Source organism: Entelurus aequoreus, linkage group LG04 (assembly GCF_033978785.1).
Source record: "Entelurus aequoreus isolate RoL-2023_Sb linkage group LG04, RoL_Eaeq_v1.1, whole genome shotgun sequence".
NCBI classification, from domain to species: Eukaryota; Metazoa; Chordata; class Actinopteri; order Syngnathiformes; family Syngnathidae; genus Entelurus; species Entelurus aequoreus.
This window is the reverse complement of record NC_084734.1, coordinates 17,722,465-17,745,213: the sequence shown is the minus strand read 5'-3', so window position 1 is coordinate 17,745,213 and position 22,749 is coordinate 17,722,465. Positions and strand designations below refer to the sequence as shown.

The following is a 22,749-nucleotide window of genomic DNA, read 5'->3' as shown; positions in this document are numbered from 1 at the left end:
GGGAGCGCCTCGGGATCCCCCGGGAGGAGCTGGACAAAGTGGACAGGGAGAGGGAAGTTTGGGCTTCTCTGCTTAGGCTGCTGCCCCCGCGACCCGACCTCGGATAAGCGGAAGAAAATGGATGGATGGATGGCTTCTTATCTGATAACATTTCACATTTTTTTCATAAATCTTGTGGATTTTCATTCATTTTGTGGGGCCGTAAAATTGCTGAACATGCAAAAAAAGGTAAGATTATGTAAACTCTGCTTCTTCCTTTTTGAACATGTAGGCATGTGATGTCCCTTAATGTAACTTGTTAGGCATGTTCAAAACAAACAAAAGCATGACCAAAATTGATTGTGTTGAATCTACTGGTTTAAAGGCCTACTGAAACCCACTACTACCGACCACGCAGTCTGATAGTTTATATATCAATGATGAAATCTTAACATTGCATCACATGCCAATACGGCCGGGTTAACTTATAAAGTGTAATTTTAAATTTCCCGCTAAACTTCCGGTTGAAAACGTCTATGTATGATGACGTATGCGTGTGACGTCAATGGTTGAAACGGAAGTATTCGGACACCATTGTATCCGATACAAAAATCTCGGTTTTCATCGCAAAATTCCACAGTATTCTGGACATCTGTGTTAGTGAATCTTTTGCAATTTGTTTAATGAACAATGAAGACTGCAAAGAAGGAAGCTGTAGGTGGGATCGGTGTATTAGCGGCTGGCTGCAGCAACACAACCAGGAGGACTTGGACTTGGATAGCAGACGCGCTATCCGACGCTAGCCGCCGACCGCATCGATGATCGGGTGAAGTCCTTCGTCGCGCTGTCGATCGCTGGAACGCAGGTGAGCACGGGTGTTGATGAGCAGATGAGGGCTGGCTGGCGTAGGTGGATAGCTAATGTTTTTAGCATAGCTCTGTGAGGTCCCGTTGCTAAGTTAGCTTCAATGGCGTTACCCACATATGCAATCCTCTCCAAGGTTTCTCATAGTCATTCACATTGACGTCCCACTGGGGTGAGTTTTCCTCGCCCGTATGTGGGCTCTGTACCGAGGATGTCGTTGTGGTTTGTACAGCCCTTTGATACACTTGTGATTTAGGGCTATATAAATAAACATTGATTGATTGATTGAATGGCGTCGTTAGCAACAGCATTGTTAAGCTTCGCCAGGCTGGAAAGCATTAACCGTGTAGTTACAGGTCCATGGTTTAATAGTATTGTTGATTTTCTGTCTATCCTTCCAGTCAGGGGTTTATTTATTTAGTTTTCTATCTGCAGTTAAGCCTGATGCTATCACGTTAGCTCCGTAGCAAAAGTGCTTCGCCGATGTATTGTCGTGGAGATAAAAGTCACTGTGAATGTCCATTTCGCGTTCTCGACTCTCATTTTCAAGAGGATATAGTATCCGAGGTGGTTTAAAATACAAATCCGTGATCCACAATAGAAAAAGGAGAGAGTGTGGAATACAATGAGCCAGCTTGTACCTAAGTTACGGTCAGATCGAAAAAAGATGTGTCCTGCACTGCACTCTAGTCCTTCACTCTACGTCCTCATCCACGAATCTTTCATCCTCGCTCAAATTAATGGGGTAATCGTCGCTTTCTCGGTCCGAATCGCTCTCGCTGCGGTGTAAACAATGGGGAAATGTGAGGAGCCTTTCAACTTGTGACGTCACGCTACTTCCGGTACAGGCAAGGCTTTTTTTATCAGCGACCAAAAGTTGCGAACTTTATCGTCGATGTTCTCTACTAAATCTTTCAGCAAAAATATGGCAATATCGCAAAATGATCAAGTATGACACATAGAATGGATCTGCTATCCCCATTTAAATAAAAACATTTAATTTCAGTAGGGCCTTTAAGCTATATAAATAATATGCAATAAAAGCACATTTGGACCAAGTAGTGACTCATTCTTAACGTGCTTCTCACGTAAAACACTTTCTACAACCTTTCAATATTATTAAATGAGATTAGTGCCAATAAAGGAATATCAATTGAAAGCAGATAAGGAATTTAAATTTCTGTTTTGGGGTGGAAAGAAGCATTTGGTTGCATAAGAGCTAAAAGCAAGAAGCAACGGTTTAATGTTTTTTTTTTTTTTTAAAAGACCTACAAAACAAATGCCGCCTAAGGGTCCAGAGGGAAGTCATTCAATCCTTCTATTAATATTCCACTGAGGCCGCCTGCTCTGTGTGGAATAATCAGTAAAATAAGAAAAAGGCAATAATGTCGACGACAAGAAGAAGAAGTGCATCATCTTTTATTCGCTCGCCAGTTACCGGTTAGAAGGTTAAACCAATCAAAGCCCTTTTGACATTTAAAGACACTCCGTGGCAGACGACTGCGCATTGCGTGGAGTTCAATTCGGGCACACTGGCGACAGGGTGAATGTCTGAACACCTACAGGACACTACATTAGGTACACCTGCACAAGCTAAGATGAGATATTGGCTGTGTCCAAATCTTGAATCTTCAGCCTAAGCTCTGTAAGCAGTGTGCATTTTTGTGTCACCGACGTCATCGCACCGCATGAACGCTGTCTAAATCCGAGTCCTTAAAAAAATGTGTCTTACTTCTCCATGGACCCACATAGCCCAAAATGCTTAACGCGCTTGTGTCTAGCCTTAAAAAACAACTTTTAACATAGGTGAAAGGGGAAGGAGCGTAGGCATTGATTCATTTGCAACTAGTGATTTATTTGTAAGCATTAATTTATTCACAAGCATTAATTTATTTACAAGCGTTGATTTATTTTTAAGTATTGATTTGTTTATAGGCATTTATTTGTTTGTACGCATTAATTTATTTATTTATAGACTTTGGAAGTAAAGCTTTATCTATTTCACTGTCAATTGTTAGATGTGGAGAATTTTACTTTGATTTTACTAACATGATTATGTAAATACATAACCCTTTAGCCTATGTACATACATGGAACAAGATTGAGTTATTGTTTGTGGGTTTTTTTTAATTTGCTGCCTTATTTCAAACGCTTTGAGAATATTTTGGCTTACAATGTATTTATTCAATAATATTTACGTTAAAAAAGTAATATATAAAGTAGTCGTCAATATTACAACTGTTTAATAATTCAGGTTTACTGCTGACGGCAAATATCTTCCCGTCATGACGTCAGGGTAAAGATGAGAACACGTGACATAAACAGGAAGTGTAGGGAAGGTTAGACTATCCAAAATCACAAGGCTGGTTGCAACTTAAAGACCCTCTATAGGTGTGGTCTCCCCCAATCGCATGAGCAGAATCCTTGGTAGGCTGTAGACCCAGATTTGGACACAAGTCATTCTCATCAAAAGTGTTTGACCATGTTTGTTGACATAGACTTCGGCACGCACTATTTAAATAATAATAAGAACATGGTGGACCGCGACTTGATGAGTTGGTCGACTTGGACGTGTTGTCAACATAAACTGCTTCCATTGTATAAATGCATGTCAGTAGACAAGCACAATGTATATTACCAGCTTCTAGGCTTTTTCCACCTTTTCTTGAACATTTGTGTTTTGTAGCGGTATACCACAAATGCTCTAACATTAGCCAGGGGCCTTATGTACCTAAATCACAAAGAAGATGGAGCATTTATTTGAATCACGCTAACAACTTAATTAGTTCAACTTTATTAATGATTTTGGATTGCATGAGAAAGTGAAAAGGGAAATGTGTCTTTTTGATGGCAGACAATTAAAAGATGATTAAAACCCTTCCCTGCACGGCATTCATCTGAGAGGTGTCTATGATATATCTGAACTTGAATAGTTCCCCTACTGTGAATTTGAGCAAAGCACCAAAAAGAACCACAAGAAAAATTCCCATTTACCTCATACGTTGCCAGGCGGTCTAGATAGGAGAGCAGCTTCAGTCGGCTCCGACACAGCTCCTTCTGCTCCAGTGTCAGCCTGCAAACAAGCATACTTTTACAACATCCACAAGATTAGCTGAAAAACATTGCCGCCTTCTGCAAAATCCTTGAGAATGTGTATGTAGAGATGTCCGATAATGGCTTTTTTGCCGATATCCAATATTCCAATATTGTCCAACTCTTAATTACCGATTCCGATATCAACCGATACGATATATACAGTCGTGGAATTAACACATTATTATGCCTAATTTTGTTGTGATGCCCCGCTGGATGCATTAAACAATGTAACAATGTTTCCAAAATAAATCAACTCAAGTTATGGAAAAAATGCCAACATGGCACTGCCATATTTATTATTGAAGTCACACAGTGGCATTATTTTTTTAACATGCCTCAAAACAGCAGCTTGGAATTTGGGACATGCTCTCCCTGAGAGAGCATGAAGAGGTTGAGGTGGGCGGGGTTGAGGTGGGGGGCGGGGGGTAGGAGGTAGCGGGGGGGTGTATATTGTAGCGTCCCGAAAGAGTTAGTGCTGCAAGGGGTTCTGGGTATTTGTTCTGTTGTGTTTGTGTTGTGTTATGGTGCGGACGTTCTCCCGATATGTGTTTGTCATTCTTGTTTGGTGTGGGTTCACAGTGTGGCGCATATTTGTAACAGTGTTAAAGTTGTTTATACGACACCCTCAGTGTGACCTGTATGGCTGTTGACCAAGTATGCTTGCATTGATTGATTGATTGATTGAGACTTTTATTAGTAGGTTGCACAGTGAAGTACATATTCCGTGCAATTGACCACTAAATGGTAACACCCGAATAAGTTTTTCAACTTTTTTAAGTCGGGGTCCACTTAAATTGATTCATGATACAGATATATACTATCAGATATATACTATCATCGTAATACAGTCATCACACAAGATAATCACATTGAATTATTTACATTATTTACAATCAGGGGTGTGGAAGGTCGGGAGGGGTAGGATATGGACAGCAAGTAGTGGACATAGAGACAGAGAGAGAGAGAGAGAGAGAGAGAGAGAGAGAGAGAGAGAGAGAGAGAGAGAGAGAGAGAGAGAGAGAGAGAGAGAGAGAGAGGAGAGAGAGAGAGGAGAGAGAGAGAGAGAGAGAGAGAGAGAGAGAGAGAGAGAGAGAGAGAGAGAGAGAGGGAGATCAGAAGGCATAAGAAAAAGTATCTGCATTTGATTGTTTACATTTGATTATTAGCATAGAGATGCCCTTTCTTTGTTGGGAGTGCATTCAACATTGATGTGGCATAGAAAGAAAATGAGTTAAGACCTTTGTTAGTTCGGAATCTGGGTTTAACGTGGTTAGTGGAGCTCCCCCTGGTGTTGTGGTTATGGCGGTCATTTACGTTAAGGAAGTAGTTTGACATGTACTTCGGTATCAGGGAGGTGTAGTGGATTTTATAGACTAGGCTCAGTGCAAGTTGTTTAACCCTGTCCTCCACCTTGAGCCAGCCCACTTTGAAGAAGTGGGTAGGAGTGAGGTGGGATCTGGGGTGGAGGTCTAGAAGTAACTTGACTAGCTTGTTCTGGGATGTTTGGAGTTTAGATTTGAGGGTTTTGGAGGTGCTAGGGTACCAGGAGGTGCATGCGTAATCGAAAAAGGGTTGAACGAGAGTTCCCGCCAGAATCCTCATGGTGCTTTTGTTGACCAGAGAGGAGATTCTGTAGAGAAATCTTGTTCATTGGTTAACCTTTTTGATTACCTTGGTTGCCATTTTATCACAGGAAAGGTTAGCCTCTAGAATGGAACCTAGGTAGGTGACCTCACCTTTCCTGGTGATAACAATGTCACCCACTTTTACAGTGAAGTCATTGACTTTCTTAAGGTTGATGTGGGACCCAAACAGGATGGATTCCGTTTTACCCAAGTGTATGGATAGCTTGTTGTCAGCGAGCCAGGTGCAAGTTCTACAGAGCTCAGCACTGAGGATTTTCTCCACCTGTGACTTGTCCTTGTCGGATACCAGCAGGGCAGAGTCATCCGCAAACAAAAATTCACTTGTGTGTGTGAAAAGCCGTAGATATTATGTGACTGGGCCGGCACGCAAAGGCAGTGCCTTTAAGGATTATTGGCCCTTTGTACTTCTCCCTACGTCTGTGTACACAGCAGCGTTTTAGAAAGCCAGAAATGTTACTCTTTGAAACTGATACCGATAATTTGAAACTGATACTGATAATTTCCGATATTACATTTTAAAGCATTTATCGGCCGATAATATCGGCAGTCCGATATTATCGGACATCTCTAGTCTAATGTTTATAAAATTTGGATTCTGGTGGATTCTAGAAAGAGGTTCCGCAGCCTCTGTAGCAGAACCTCCAGGTTCTGTAACAGCTTCTTCCCTCAGGCCATCAGACTCTGGAACGCATCAAAAAAAAAAAATCCCTCAATTCCCCCCCAAAAACGGATTAACTCGCTGGAATATAAAGACAATATAAAATACATCCATAAACATGGATGCATATGAAAAAGTGCAATATATTTATCTGTACAGTAATCTATTTTTTTATACAGTATATGCACACTTCTGCTCTTTTATCCTGCACTACAACGAGCTAATGCAACGAAATGTCGTTCTTATCTGTACTGTAAAGTTAAAATTTTAATGACAATAAAAGGAAGTCTAAGATTGCACAGTCTGTGATACATGCATGTTAGCAGGTCTACCATTTCGACCATCATCCATAGAGTGCGCCACAGACATCACTATAAAGCGCCAAGTAGACATAACCACCTTCTAATCATCACAAATCAACTGTCCATCACAACAAGAGGCCTATGGTTCTTTTATGTGTTTGATGCTGTCGCTGTCAGCGGTTGTGACTGATTGTCCTGTGAGAGCAAAAATCCATTTGGGGGGTAATTGAATCGCGGTCGTAAATAAAGCGCATGACCGCAAACATATACCTTTAATTCAATCAGGCAAGGAAAGCACCAGGGAATGGAAAGCTGTAAAACACAGCCACACATGGTCAGACCATAAAATAATAGACTCCTCATTCATTGTATGGGTTAAATATTGGCACTCTTGACAAAATAAAGCACAGAATGGTCCATCAAGTCCTCAGACCTCTTCTGTGTAGAAGAGCAGAGAGTCAAAAGCTCCCTAATAACCTAGATCAAGTCAAGAGTGACCACAGGGGAGCTGACCCCTCCATCGCTGCAGTCTTAATCCCTAATCCCTCATTACAGAGTGCCCTATCAGTCTTTATCTGGCCGCCTCTACACACACTAAAAGAGATTAACACTGGCTCAACGCACTCACCACCGCATCAAAGCGCGGAAGCTTAAGCCCTCGTACCGGCTGTAATTATTGCTGGGCTCTTTGGAGCGCAGATGTGGTTCGGGGTGGGAAAATGTTGGCTATGACTCTATTATTACATTCCGATGTAAACAAAAAGGTGGGCACGGCTCAGAAAGGAGTTGAAGTAACTGAAGATTGGCGTTTGATTGGTTGTTCAACATCATAATAGTACCACAGGACACCATGAATCATAGGCTGAACACACACCAACGAACAACAATAGAGGAGAACTAGTCTTCTCAGCATTAGGAGACATTTTGTCCAAGAAGAGACTGACAGGGTTCGTACACCTTTTCGATGGCCAAATTCAAGCACTTTTTAAAGACTTTCAAGATAAATTTTCCAGTTTTTGCAGTACCTTCAAACGGCGAAAACCAGTGTGAATCAATCCATAGCCTTGTTTTTTGAGGTCACCAAATGCTGTCTGTAGGAAAAATACGGAAAATCTGCTAAAACCTAAGCCTAACATTGAACCAGCAGTTATCCTTAACTGAATGGGGCATAGAAAATGAAGCAGTGTTTCTGTAGACTATTCAATGTCATTGGTGTTTGCAAATGTGTCTCCATGTGTGTTGTTTTTCAAATTGTTTGTTCTTTTTCTTACTTACAGTTACAATGACATCGAACAGCACGGATTGATTCACACAAGTTAAGTAAACAACCAAAACAATGGAGCAAAAAATACATAGAACCATGTTGGATTTCCTTTTTGCATACTTTGCAGAAGACTACACGTGGATTTGTTCCACTCCACGTTTTATCCAAAATTTGTATTAGTCATTTTCCATCCAATGTTCATTAAAACGACAACCTGCCGGAATGATGAACCGATGCACCACTGTCCTCTTGGGAGCGACACAGATATACGGCTCTGGCAGGACAACAACCTAATGTAAGGGCTCGTGCAAAGCCAACAGATCAAGCGTGTAGCTTTACATTTTAAGGAAACGTGTTATATTTTTTTCCATTTTATTATTAGCCTATTGAGTCAGACTGCCGAGAAATATGATGAACATTTCTAAGCATATACAAGCACTTCACCAAAAATTGAAGCATTTTTCAAACCTTGAAAACACATTAAAATCCAAGCATTTTCAAGGTTTTTAAGCACCCGTACGAAGCCTGGACTGAGGCCAGTGAAAAACAACGCTGTTGAATCCACAACAAGACACGCTAACAAACAGCAACAAATGAGGAGAACTACAGTCTTCTCAGTATAAAGAGACACATTTTACCCAAGAGGAAACTGATGGCGGAGAAAAATGAAGACTATGTGTTGAACCTATAGGATATGCTAACAAACAGAAGCAAAATAAAATAGAAAATAACGACAATCTTCTCAGCATAAAGAGACACATTTTATCCAGGAGGAAACTGAGCGGAGAGAAAACACCACTGTTCAATATACATCAAGATACGCTAAAACAACAACAATAGAGAACTACAGTTTTCTCAGCATAGAGACTCATTTTACCGAAAAGGAAAATAAGGGCAGTGAAAAATATGACACTATGTTCAACCTATGAGAAATGCTAACATGAAGAGGCACATGTAATCCAAGGGAAGACTGAGGACAGTAAAAAATAACACTGTGTTGAACCTACATGAAGACATGCGAACAAACAGCAACAATAGAAGAGACCTACAGTCTCCTAAAAGAGACAGATAAAATGGATAAAACGGACATTTTATCCAAGAGAAGACGGAGGGCAGTTAAAAAAACAATGCTGTGTTGAACCTATAGCAAGATATGCTAACATACAGCAACATCAAAGGGGAACTACGGTCTCCTCTATCCAAGAGGAGATTTAGGGCTGTGAGAAAACAACACTGTCTTGAACCTAACAAACGGCAAAAATAGGAGAACTTCAGTCTTCACAGCACAAATAAACTACTTTATCCAAGAGGAGACTGATGACTTGAAAAAAACAATGCTATGTTGAACATACAAAATATGCTAAAAAACACTAACAGTACAATCGAACTACAGTATTCTCTGAATATAGAGACACTTTTTTATCAAAGAGAAGACGGAGGGCAGTGAAAAAAAAGCAAAGCTGTGTTAAACCTTCAAAATATTCTAATATAAAAAGGCACATTTAATCCAAGCGGAGACTGAGGGCAGTGAAAAAAAACAAAACGATGCAGTGTTAAACCTACAGAAAGATGCGCTAAAAAACAGCCACAACAGAAGAGAACTACGGTCTTCTCAGCATAAAGAGACACATTTTATCCAAGAGCAGACTGACGGCAGTGAGAAAACACAGTTTAGAAGCTACATTAGAAGGAGATACGCTGAAACACGGCAACAGTAAAGGAGAACTACAATCTTCTTGGCATAAAGAGACAATTTTAGGCAAGATGAGACCGAGGGCAGGGAAAACAATGCTGTTTTGAACCTAAAATACTGTAAATGCTAAAAAAAAAAAAACAGAAACAATAAAAGATTACTGCTGTTTTCTTAGCATAAAGAGAAATTTCATCCAAGATAAGACAGAGGGCAGTGAAAAAACAACACTATGTTGAACATACAACAAGATACGCTAACTAACAGCAATAACTGAGGAGAATTACAGTCTTCTCCGCATAAGAAGACAATTTTATTCAAGAGGAGACTGAGGGAAGGAAAAAATAATGCTGTGTTGAACCTAAAATATATGATAGAAAACGGCAACAATAAAAGAAAACTGCAGTCTTCTTAGCATAAAGAGACACATTTTGTCCAAGAGGAGACTGAGGGCAGTGAAAAAAACCGACGTTGTGTTAAACCTACAGCAAGAAACGCTAACAAACAGCAACAGCAGAAGAGAACTAAAGTCTTCTTAACATAAACAAACACATTTAATCCAAGTAAACAACGCTGTAACAATGCTGTGTTGAACCTACAGCAAGATATGCTATAAAAAAAAAATAGATACAAGAGAAGAGAACTAGTCTTCTCAGCATAAAGAAACACTTTTTATCCAAGAGGAACTGCAAAACAGGAACCACAATCCTGTGTTGAACCTACAAGACACGCGAACAAACAGCAACAATAAAAGATAACTACAGTCTTCTCTGCATAGAGACACTTTTTATTGCAGAGGAGAAGGAATGCAGCGAGAAAACTAAGATTCACTGAAGGCGCGAAACACACTAAGTAAGAAACAACAATAACAGTGTAAGACTACATCTACTTCGTGTAAAAACACTCATTTTATCTGAGAGGAAATTAAGGGCAGCGAGGAAACAGGAGCACTGCAGCAAAGTGGAGACTGTGAAACTCATTATAGCCGTGTCTCCTTACACGTCAGCGATTCTACAAATATTGAGCAACAAGCAGTCGTTTATGTGGTGTCCACTAGGTACGTTTAAAACTGGATGGGGCGGGCGCGGTGACAAACAGTTAGGTATCCATCGTCTCTCTGGTGGGATAATGAGAGTGAGTACTTTGTAGTTCCTGCTTTTTTCTAAGAAAAGCCAGTAAAGTACAAACCCCGTTTCCATATGAGTTGGGAAATTGTGTTAGATGTCAATATAAACGGAATACAATGATTTGCAAATCCTTTTCAACCCATATTCAGTTGAATGCACTACAAAGACAAGATATTTGATGTTCAAACTCATAAACTTTATTTTTTATTTTGCAAATAATAATTAACTTAGAATTTCATGGCTGCAACAACTGCCAAAGTAGTTGGGAAATGGCATGTTCACCACTGTGTTACATGGCCTTTCCTTTTAACAACACTCAGTAAACGTTTGGGAACTGAGGAGACACATTTTTTAAGCTTCTCAGGTGGAATTCTTTCCCATTCTTGCTTGATGTATAACTTAAGTTGTTCAACAGTCCGGGGGTCTCCGTTGTGGTATTTTAGGCTTCATAATGAGCCACACATTTTCAATGGGAGACAGGTCTGGACTACAGGCAGGCCAGTCTAGTACTCGCGCTCTTTTACTATGAAGCCACGTTGATGTAACACATGGCTTGGCATTGTCTTGCTGAAATAAGCAGGGGCGTCCATGGTAACACTGATTGGATGGCAACATATGTTGCTCCAAAACCTGTATGTACCTTTCAGCATTAATGGCGCCTTCACAGATGTGTAAGTTACCCATGTCTTGGGCACTAATACACCCCCATACCATCACAGATGCTGGCTTTTCAACTTTGCGCCTATAACAATCCGGATGGTTCGTTTCCTCTTTGGTCCAGAGGACACGACGTCCACAGTTTCCAAAAACAATTTGAAATGTGGACTCGTCAGACCACAGAACACTTTTCCACTTTTCATCAGTCCATCTTAGATGAGCTCAGGCCCAGAGAAGCCGACGGTGTTTCTGGGTGTTGTTGATAAACGGTTTTCGCCTTGTATAGGAGAGTTTTAACTTGCACTTACAGATGTAGCGACCAACTGTAGTTACTGACAGTGGGTTTCTGAAGTGTTCCTGAGCCCATGTGGTGATATCCTTTACACACTGATGTCGCTTGTTGATGCAGTACAGCCTGAGGAATCGAAGGTCACGGGCTTAGCTGCTCACGTGCAGTGATTTCTCCAGATTTTCTGAACCCTTTGATGATATTACGGACCCTAGATGGTGAAATCCCTAAATACCTTGCAATAGCTGGTTGAGAAAGGTTTTTCTTAAACTGTTCAACAATTTGCTCATGCATTTGTTGACAAAGTGGTGACCCTCGCCCCATCCTTGTTTGTGAATGACTGAGCATTTCATGGAATATACTTTTATACCCAATCATGGCACCCACCTGTTCCCAATTTGCCTGTTCACCTGTGGGATGTTCCAAATAAGTGTTTGATGAGCATTCCTCAACTTTATCAGTATTTATTGCCACCTTTCCCAACTTCTTTGTCACGTGTTGTTGGCATCAAATTCTAAAGTTAATGATTATTTGCAAAAAAAAAAAAAGTTTATCAGTTTGAACATCAAATATGTTGTCTTTGTAGCATATTCAACTGAATATGGGTTGAAAATGATTTGCAAATCATTGTATTCCGTTTATATTTACATCTAACACAATTTCCCAACTCATATGGAAACGGGGTTTGTACAATGGAAAAAAGGCATCATTAGTGAACCGCTAGCAAATGTGCTGGCCATGTCTCTGTCGATCCTGTGGCTTGCGTTGGATGTTGACTTCTGGTTCAGTTCCGTCGCTTTTAAATTGCTAATCCTACACTTAACCACACAAGAAACCTTCAGTTTCAATCAGTTCCCCCAGTTACCGCACTCATGGCAACAAATTATGGTTAAAAAATGCACACAACCACTATGACACATACAAGACGTACTATACTCCATACAAACAGCGTGGGAGTTATTACATCAAAATGCATTACTCCTCCATCTCCTTCACTGATCTCATGATAATACTGCAACAGCATAACACACAAATATTGCATCTGATGAAAGCCATTATGGTGCAGGATGGAGGACTGCATAATCAGAGATCGGTCACGCAGTCGCTCACCATATCTGCAAATGAATTACACTTGTGATTGTGGCCTCTGATCAGATAGCATCAACACCTTGCAACAGAGTGCGTTCTCATTCCTTCTTTGCACTCAGACACATCTGCAGCATTGTCCATCTTCTTCTCATATACAGAAATCCCTTTGATAGTTGCAAAATTAAACTTTGTGCAGCTTTTTTTAAATGAATGTATACCGGTATGTATACTTAAAATGAGAAAAATACGTAAATATTACACTACCGTTCAAAAGTTTGGGGTCACCCAAACAATTTTGTGGAATAACCTTCATTTCTAAGAACAAGAATAGACTGTCGAGTTTCAGATGAAAGTTCTCTTTTTCTGGCCATTTTGAGCGTTTAATTGACCCCACAAATGTTATGCTCCAGAAACTCAATCTGCTCAAAGGAAGGTCAGTTTTGTAGCTTCTGTAACGAGCTAAACTGTTTTCAGATGTGTGAACATGATTGCACAAGGGTTTTCTAATCATCAATTAGTCTTCTGAGCCAATGAGCAAACACATTGTACCATTAGAACACTGGAGTGATAGTTGCTGGAAATGGGCCTCTATACACCTATGTAGATATTGCACCAAAAACCAGACATTTGCAGCTAGAATAGTCATTTACCACATTAGCAATGTATAAAGTCAAGACTAGTTTAAAGTTATCTTCATTGAAAAGTACAGTGCTTTTCCTTCACAAATAAGGACATTTCAATGTGACCCCAAACTTTTGAACGGTAGTGTATATAGATAGATAGATAGTACTTTATTGATTCCTTCAGGAGAGTTCCCTCAGGAAAATTAAAAATATGTTATTATAATAGTGCCCATTACTATATAATAGGAATGTCCGATAATATCGGCATTCCGATATTATTGGCCGATAAATGCTTTAAAATGTAATATCAGAAATTATCGGTATCGGTTTCAAAATGATCGGTATCGGTTTCAAAAAGTAAAATGTATGACTTTTTAAAACGTCGCTGTGTACACGGACATGGGAGAAATACAGAGCGCCAATAAACCTTGAAGGCACTGCCTTTGCGTGCCGGCCCGGGTCACATTAGCCCTACGGCTTTTCACACACACAAGTGTATGCATGCATACTTGATCAACAGCCATACAGGTCACACTGAGGGTGACAATATAAACAACTTTAACACTGTTACAAATATGCGCCACACTGTGAACCCACACCAAACAAGAATAACAAACACATTTTGGGAGAACATCCGCACCGTAACACAGCATAAACACAACAGAACAAATACCCAGAACCCGTTGCAGCAGTAACTCTTCCGGGACGCTACAATATACACCCCCGCTACTCCCTACCCCCCCTACCCACCTCAACCCCGCCCATCTCAACCTCCTCATGCTCTCTCAGGGAGAGTATGTCCCAAATTCCAAGCCGCTGTTTTGAGGCATGTTAAAAAAATATATGCACTTTTTGACTTCAATAATAAATATGGCAGTGCCATGTTGGCATTTTTTTCTATAACTTGAGTTGATTTATTTTGGAAAACCTTTTTACATTGTTTAATGCATCCAGCGGGGCATCACAACCAAAATTAGGCATAATAATGAGTTAATTCCACGACTGTATATATCGGTATCGGTTGATATCGGAATCGGTAATTAAGAGTTGGACAATATCGGAATATCAGATATCGGCAAAAAAGCCATTATCGGACATCTCTACTACATAACATATATACTTATATCATGTATATAAAACCTTAATGTAGGTGTTTGGATGTTTTTAAGGGCTTTGTAGGCAAAATAAAGCGTCTCCCATTGGCTCCATTGTAAACAGACTTTCGATTGCTTTTATTTAATATTTAAAATGCATTAAAAAAAAAAATACATCCGTCATTTTGTCTTTCATACTGATTGTAAACGATAGGCAAAATTTAAAAAAAAGTGCCGTTCTACTTTAAACATCTCAATTCAAGTTAGAAACTCTTAGGTCATTGCACTATGAGAACAGTTACAGACTTGGTTGCTGATAACTACAGAAGCTATGATGCTATCTCCAAACACACACAGTTGTACAAGATAGCCTTAAAGCACAGCAAGGGGGCAAAAGATGTGCTCAGTGTGACAAGACAATAAATAAATATAGTCTTTAGATACACACCACAGAGCAGATGTGATCGATACCGCACCATTTCTGTAATGACAGTGTAGTTAAAAAGAAATTAAGAGAATTATTATCACTGTCGCTGGCCTCTGTTGCAGGCCTCCAGGCGACACGGGTGCAGTAATTAGCGTGAGGATTTTTGCTGCACTCTACAGTAGATTAATAAAATAAAAAATACATTTCTGTATTAACAGCAACTTTCCCATCACGAAAGTGTCAAAGAGACACAAACGAAAGTGGGAAATTAAGCGCGGGGCTCCGAATGACACACACTCTGCTTCCTCCCGTTCAAATGAGGCCATCGGTGTTAAGCATTCTAAGCGCGAAAAACAATAGACACAATGGAGAGTCATCCAGCTGCAGAAACAATGTGTGCCTGCATATGCTGCCGCCGTCGCCGGAAATGTATTTTTAATGAGCGCCATTTATTTCAGTAAATGCACATTTCCCAGTGTTTACCTTTGGACGTTTTAATAGTGTCTAATATGCGCAGGAAAGCCTTGGTGGTACGAGTGCATCTGCATGTACGAGAGGTGATTAGTGACCACTAAAGGCTTTTTCATTAGTCTTTCCCCCCTGGCACTTAACAACAAAGGCATAAATTACATCCAGCAGATTAACCGCTAAATTCCCAACACTAACTTCTGCTGCTTCCTACCCTGATCCCTCTTTCTCTGGGCTGTGACCTCATCAAACATCATTGTGAAATGTGGCAGACCCCTTTCCCATTTCCTCCTGGTTTTTTGTCGCCTTTCTATTGCCTACACTTCCCTTTGCAAGCATACCATCGCAGCTGACCCAAGACCTGGAAAGACAAATCGGACAAATATCGTCTTTCTTCTAATCTATTATACGACTTGACAGAATGAATTGTTTCACATTTGTTCATTTATTTAATGTGGTCCACCACAATAGATTTGGCGCAACCGGTTCGCCCTCGCTCATACACACATTAAAATGTGAATGTCTTTGAATGTAGCTTGCCATTCCAACTCTGGCTATGGAAATGTAACTCAACATTTTGGCACACCTCATACTGCCAGAGAATAAGGAGTCGTAGCAGAAGGGATCAGTGTTGCCAACCCAACGACTTTGTTGCTATATTTTGCAAGTATTCCAACCGCACTGGATTCATTTTGTCAAAAAAGCAAAGTGATCAATTTAGCTAAGTTTTCTGGTCTTATCGGATACTTTCACAGACTAACAGCCCACATCACTCCTCTCAACGAGCAGCTGGTGCTGCTGTGAGCCCCTCCCCAATCTAAAAGCACTCACAGTCTTGCCTGTGATAGTATAAATGCTCAATTATACAAACTAAATGCTGACACCATAATTCTTTAATTATCAGAATATGTATAATAGACTTCTATTACCATAACACAATATAGCAGGGGTGGGCAATTAATTTTTACCGGGAGCCGCATGAGCAACCCGAGCACTGCTGGAGGGCCACACCGACAATATTTCAATTAAATTTTGCTCAAATTATTTTTAAAATACCGTAAGATAGATAATATTTTCATTGAACCTAACTTATCTTTATACAAAAGCAGATGGCTTTTGATGGTTTTATTTTTAACACTTTCTTACACAACACTTCCTGATGTATATTACAATACAAAAATTTAAATTTCTGTCACTTCATCCTGCATCCTCTTTGTTGTGAACGTAGCACGCCTGTAAGGTGATTGGCGAAGAAGGAAGAAGCGTTGCTGTTGCGGAAATGAGGAGTGAGGATTGGTTTTCCTTTTGGAAAGAACGAGATAAGTTGAGCTGTGTTAGTATAGGTTGCTCAATAAAAGTTTAAAAAGAGCGTCAGACTTGGTGTGCACTTCTTCTGGACGCTACAATTGATGTCACAAGTGGGATGAAATGCCTCCCAGTTCGCCTTGCCATCAAACCTGGGAGTCTTCATTGAGGGCGGAATTCCCCCCGTGGCAAGCAGCGTGGCTGCACCTGTAAACCCGCGCTCTCTCTCTCTCTCTCTCTGTCTCTCTCTCTCTGTCTCTCTCTCTCTTTGCGGCAAGCTCCTCACGTGGCACGTACCTCCCGATGACGTAGCACACAAACAGTGCAGTATGCGCAAAGTTTTACTTCTGACACCAATTGTAGCGTCCAGAAGAAGTGCACACGAAGTCTGACGCTCTTTTTAAACTTTTATTGAGCAAGCTATACTAACACAGCTCAACATCTCGTTCCTTCCACACGCACGGCTCCTCACTTCTCATTTACGCAACTCAAGAAGACAACATCTACTTCAGCAGGTCGTTACACTATATTCTTTAAAGACAGCAACGTGTGTACCACAAATAAGCACACGGCTTTACCTTTACTTGGCAGTCCATGTCTTTTTTAAAACACGCCATTCGTCATCAACTTTTCTCTTTTTAGCGTCTCGGGGATAACCGGGCATCACTTGTCGCTGTGCGCCTTCCCTCACAGGACATACGCACATATAACACTTTTCAAAATAAAAGCAGCACAGTTGTATTGCACGCACGACAAAGATGTTTTTTTTTTTTAATTTTGTATTTGTGATTGCCTCTGCGCGCACGAGCATACGTCCGCACGGAAGTAATACAAATAACGCTTTTCAAAACAAAAGCAGCACCGTTGTATTGCACACTCGAAATAGATACTTTTTTAAATTTATTTTGTAATTTATAATTGGCCTCACGCGGGCCGGACAGGGACGTACAAAGGGCCGGATGCGGCCCGCGGGCCGCAGAATGCCCAGGTCTGCAATATAGGATAATTAATGGAATTAAAATGCTTGTAAATGTAAATATTACATGCATCATTTTTGTCTGTGAATTAAAATTAAAAATAAAAACACACAAAATAAATCAGGATACAGTAATCACTAGTTTTAAATTCGGATTAAATACCATTAACTGCAGTAAATTACTTGCTTGCAAAATTTGAATTAGATTTAAAAAAAGACCCCGACATTTTGACATATTTTGAATTGAATCTTCAGATTGGCATAAACCACCGGTGTGAAACTCCCAGGCTGCATGGGGAATTTCAGCAGATAAAAACCCTATTACACTTCAGCAACACCATCCAAGATATCGCATACATGTAAACCTTATCTATTACAAATAAAATTGGAGGCCAGAGTAGTATTAATAGGATGCATGGCAAAAACCAATCTTACTAATGGTGTTATATAACCATCAAAATGGGCACACATTTAATTGTACAGGACTAAAAACGACACCACTTTAACTATTAAACTCTGTCTCTACAAAATAACACTTTAAAGATGCATGAAAAAGAGTCAAAAGTGATCATTGTAACCACAATAAGCCATGGTGAAAAACGCTTGCACCTCAGACGCATGTTCAGATTTGCCACTCCTAGAAATTGCCCTTCTCCACCGACATCAAGACTGTTTTTGAGGACATATACAATACTGTAGCTTGGATGAAGAGGGGAGGTTGATCAACAATTCCTTTATCTTTCTCACTGGCACTCAACGAAGGTGGGCGCCACCTTTCCCTCTCCCTTATCTCTTCTGTTTGCTTCATTGTTTTGTCTTCTCTTAATTTTCTTGTTGACTCTTTTTGCACTGCTTTCTAAAATCTAAACAAGGGAATTGATCAACAATCCTCTCTACGAAATTGACAAGATCTCGGGTTTCGAAGAATTTGCCTGTCTTGACGGAACGGTTGTTGCTGGACGGACTCTTGCGAAAAGAGGAGTGTCGCGTGTCTGGCAATCCTTTCAGTCGAGGACATTAAAGATTGTGGTTACAATGATCACTTTTGACACATCTGCTGATTGGAGTAAGCGTTGCTCTGGTGTATCGACAAATTGGAAGATGCTGGCAGCCGTTCAAAATACCCTAAAGCTGCCACAAATTATTGGAGGATACGAGCAGAACTGTGGACACTCAGACTTTTGCATTTTTTGGACTATATTGCAATCTTTGGCAACATCTTGGAGACGCCGGTCTTGGGAGACCAAGGTCGCGGAACAGAGACACATCGCAGGCTTACACACACATATGCATCCATGAAAAATACACGCCACACACACACTCATACCCTATCCCCTATCGCACGCCTTTGACGCTTCACCCCACGTGGTACAGCGGAAAACGGAGCAGCGCCCCTAGTGGCTGGAAGCTTCAGGCCAGATGCCCGCCCCCTCGTTGCAAGTTTGGAGTTCTATGTCGTAACATGTATATGTGCTTTGCTATGGAGTTTTTTTCTCACTCCAGACTGGGCCACCCTCAATAGGAGCCCAGTCTGAAATTGATTGTTTATTTTATAAACATTTTTTTACTCATCCTTCCCAGAGTGTCTAGCCTATTCCCACCTTTTACGGGGCGCCGTAAGTGGCGACCCAACACTGTTCCTGTTCTGTCCCCTGTACAATGTTTTTTTTGTCTAATCTTGAACAGGTTTGTGGTAAAAAATAAATTGTGTTGTACTTGTGCAGTGACAATAAAGAGAATACCATACCATACCAATGAAACAAGCCAAAATATAATTCGTCTCAGCGGCTCACTCCCATATCTCTCCGTCTGTTTCCCCCTGCTTACCAGTCACAATGCATTTAGGAATGTCAGACTGTCAGAATATAGAACTCTTTAAAGGCCTACTGAAACCCACTACTACCGACCACGCAGTCTGAGAGTTTATATATCAATGATGAAATCTTAACATTGCAACACATGCCAATACGGCCGGGTTAACTTATTAAGTGCAATTTTAAATTTCCCGCTAAACTTCCGGTTGAAAACGTCTATGTATGATGACGTATGCACGTGACGTCAATGGTTGAAACGGAAGTATTTGGACTCCATTGAATCCAATACAAAAAGCTCTGTTTTCATCTCAAAATTCCACAGTATTCTGGACATCTGTGTTGGTGAATCTTTTGCAATTTGTTTAATGAACAATGGAGACTGCAAAGAAGAAAGTTGTAGGTGGGATCGGTGTATTAGCGGCTGGCTCCAGCAACACAAGCAGGAGGACTTTGACTTGGATAGCAGACGCGCTATCCGATGCTAGCCGCCGACCGCACGGATGATCGGGTGAAGTCCTTCGTTGCACCGTCGATGGCTGGAACGCAGGTGAGCACGGGTGTTGATGAGCAGATGAGGGCTGGCTGGCGTAGTGGATAGCTAATGTTTTTACCATAGCTCTATGAGGTCCTGTTAGCTTCAATGGCGTAGTTAGCAACAGCATTGTTAAGCTTCGCCAGGCTGGAAAGCATTAACCGTGTAGTTACAGGTCCATGGTTTAATAGTATTGTTGATGTTCTGTCTATCCTTCCAGTCAGGGGCTCATTTCTTTTGTTTCTATATGCAGTTAAGCCCGATGCTATCACGTTAGCTCCGTAGCTAAAGTGTTTCGCCGATGTATTGTCGTGGAGATAAAAGTCACTGTGAATGTCCATTTCGCGTTCTCGACTCTCATTTTCAAGAGGATATAGTATCCTAGGTGGTTTAAAATACAAATCCGTGATCCACAATAGAAAAAGGAGAGGGTGTGGAATCCAATGAGCCAGCTTGTACCTAAGTTACGGTCAGAGCGAAAAAAGATGCGTCCTGCACTGCACTCTAGTCCTTCACTCTCACTTTCCTCATCCACGAATCTTTCATCCTGGCTCAAATTAATGGGGTAATCGTCGCTTTCTCGGTCAGAATCGCTCTCGCTGCTGGTGTAAACAATGGGGAAATGTGAGGAGCCTTTCAACCTCTGACGTCACGCTACTTCCGGTACAGGCAAGGCTTTTTTAATCAGCGACCAAAAGTTTCAAACTTTATCGTCGATGTTTTTATTATTCTGTTTTTAGAGAAATAAAACAAATTATAATAATTATTAGTAGCAACAGTTACACTCACACCCTTTCAGCAAAAATATGGCAATATCGCGAAATGATCCAAGTATGACACATAGAATGGATCTGCTATCCCCGTCTAAATAAAAAAAAATCATTTCAGTAGGCCTTTAAGCAGGAACGAACAAACAAATACATATATCCTCCACACCAGTGTCAATAAAGAATCCATCGACAAAAGCGGCATTTTTTAAAATATGTCAGTTCAAATAAAAACACATTCGCCTGTTGTCATACACATTTCTGTGCATGGCAACCACAGGATGACTGGCACATAACACTTCTGTATCTTTAAAAGCTGCACTCTTACACAGAGTACAGGAAACAACCTGAATATTTGTTTGTTTGTTTTTTTATAGCCGATGCATGCTAAACAACGCAAGTACACCTTTAAGTGAGCGGGTGGAAGCGTGGAGCGGTTTTCAATAAATCCTGTTCGGCCCTCGATCTCAAGCATGCTTTGAATTTTGACGTTCTGTGCAATACGGCACCCCTTTTTTGACAACCCTGTCATAAACAAATCTTTTTTTAAATGTTTTACTTTAATGCACGTAATTTACTTGCTCAAAATGTGGTAACAGTTGTATCTAAAGTTCTACTGTGGTGTATTTTAAAGTGAAATTGGCCGTAAAACAACCCACGCTGCCTTTCAGAAACCATTCGCATTTCAGATGAGGAGGCATGTTCGGACAAAACAAATTGCATCATTAATCTGTTTACACGTAATTAATGCTACAATTTTTTGTGATTAATTGCATGAGTCAATGTATAACATTTGACAGCCCGAGTAATAACATTATTACATATGTACAAATAGCCTTACCCTTAATAAAAGCCTGGTACTCTCTGCAGTTTGGGACATAAAGAGACATTATTTGAAAAAAAACAGTTAAACAAAAGTTCACTTTAGGGAAAAATTAATTCCACATTGTAATCAAGTGTTTTTGTTTGTTTATACATCACGCTGCCCACAGATGCACAAACAGATCTTCGACTCTGAATGCATGAAAAGGGATGTCCAACTCCTCATCATGGAGTATCAGGCCTGTTTTCAGACATCGATAATCAGGGCTATCCAATCTTCTCTGTTGTCCGCCCTATGTATGAGTTATATTTTAATGATATTGCCGATACAATTTCTTAGGCTACTGACATATGTCGTTTGTTGTCGACCTGGAGTTTTCTTACCCTGTAGTTTTCCTGTTAACATCAGTTTTTCTAAGCTGTCTTTTCCGATATGTCTGATAGGATGAATTTCTATCTAAGTATGTTTACCAAGAATAGTGCAAATAGCTAAAGCTACACATAGGGCAAACACATAGCCAAGTAACATACACCACTCAGAGCCAAGACGACTGTACCATAAATACTCTGCCACACTAATATGGTCAAAGGTTCCAAGATAGGTACACATCAGTCAAGTCTGACAACCACCTGTTCTCATGTCTGTCTTTCCATGTCGTACTTGCAATGTATCTTTGTTTAATATCTGTGTGATGTCACTATCAATGTAAATGCAGGAATGACTCGAGCTCGATATAAATTGTATGGTAACTCCCCCATTTTAGAGTCTGGTTCCTCATTGTGTCAAGTGTCCTAGCATTACCCACTATCAATATCCAAGAAACTTCAGCTTCCTCTTTCGAATTGTTGCAATATGAGATGATCTTGTGTTTACCGCTTTGTTACTTTTCCTTTCAGTCCAAGATATGCGGCACATTTTTCTGAAGAGCAATTCAGTTGCCTATAATTTTCTCATATGTTGATTATTTATAGTCTAGCATTCACAGCCATATAGTAGTACAGACCATACATACATTTTGAAGACTCTGAGCTTTGCATCAAGTAAGATGTTTCTATTTCTAAATGTAGCACTCAGTTTGTGGAAACTTTCTCTTGACATGGCAATGCATTTGTTTATCTCTTTTTCGAATCTACCATGTGATGTTATTGTAATGCCAAGGTATTTCAATTCATACAGTTGTTTTATTTTCTTGTTGTCACGTGATGCTACATGCAGGTGCATGTGGTGTCTCAGAAACAGTCATACATCAAGTTGTGTTG

The 22,749-nt window shown here is 40.4% G+C and overlaps 1 protein-coding gene across 1 annotated transcript in view; it reads right to left on the bottom strand.

Annotated features, from left to right (window-relative positions):
- Nucleotides 1-22,749, bottom strand: part of LOC133648154 (NBAS subunit of NRZ tethering complex-like) — a 279,054-nt gene that overhangs the window by 111,750 nt on the left and 144,555 nt on the right. Inside the window, exon 8 of the mRNA XM_062043936.1 lies at nucleotides 3,838-3,916. Within this exon, the coding sequence (XP_061899920.1) occupies nucleotides 3,838-3,916 (79 nt within the window). The remainder of the gene's footprint in view (nucleotides 1-3,837; nucleotides 3,917-22,749) is intronic.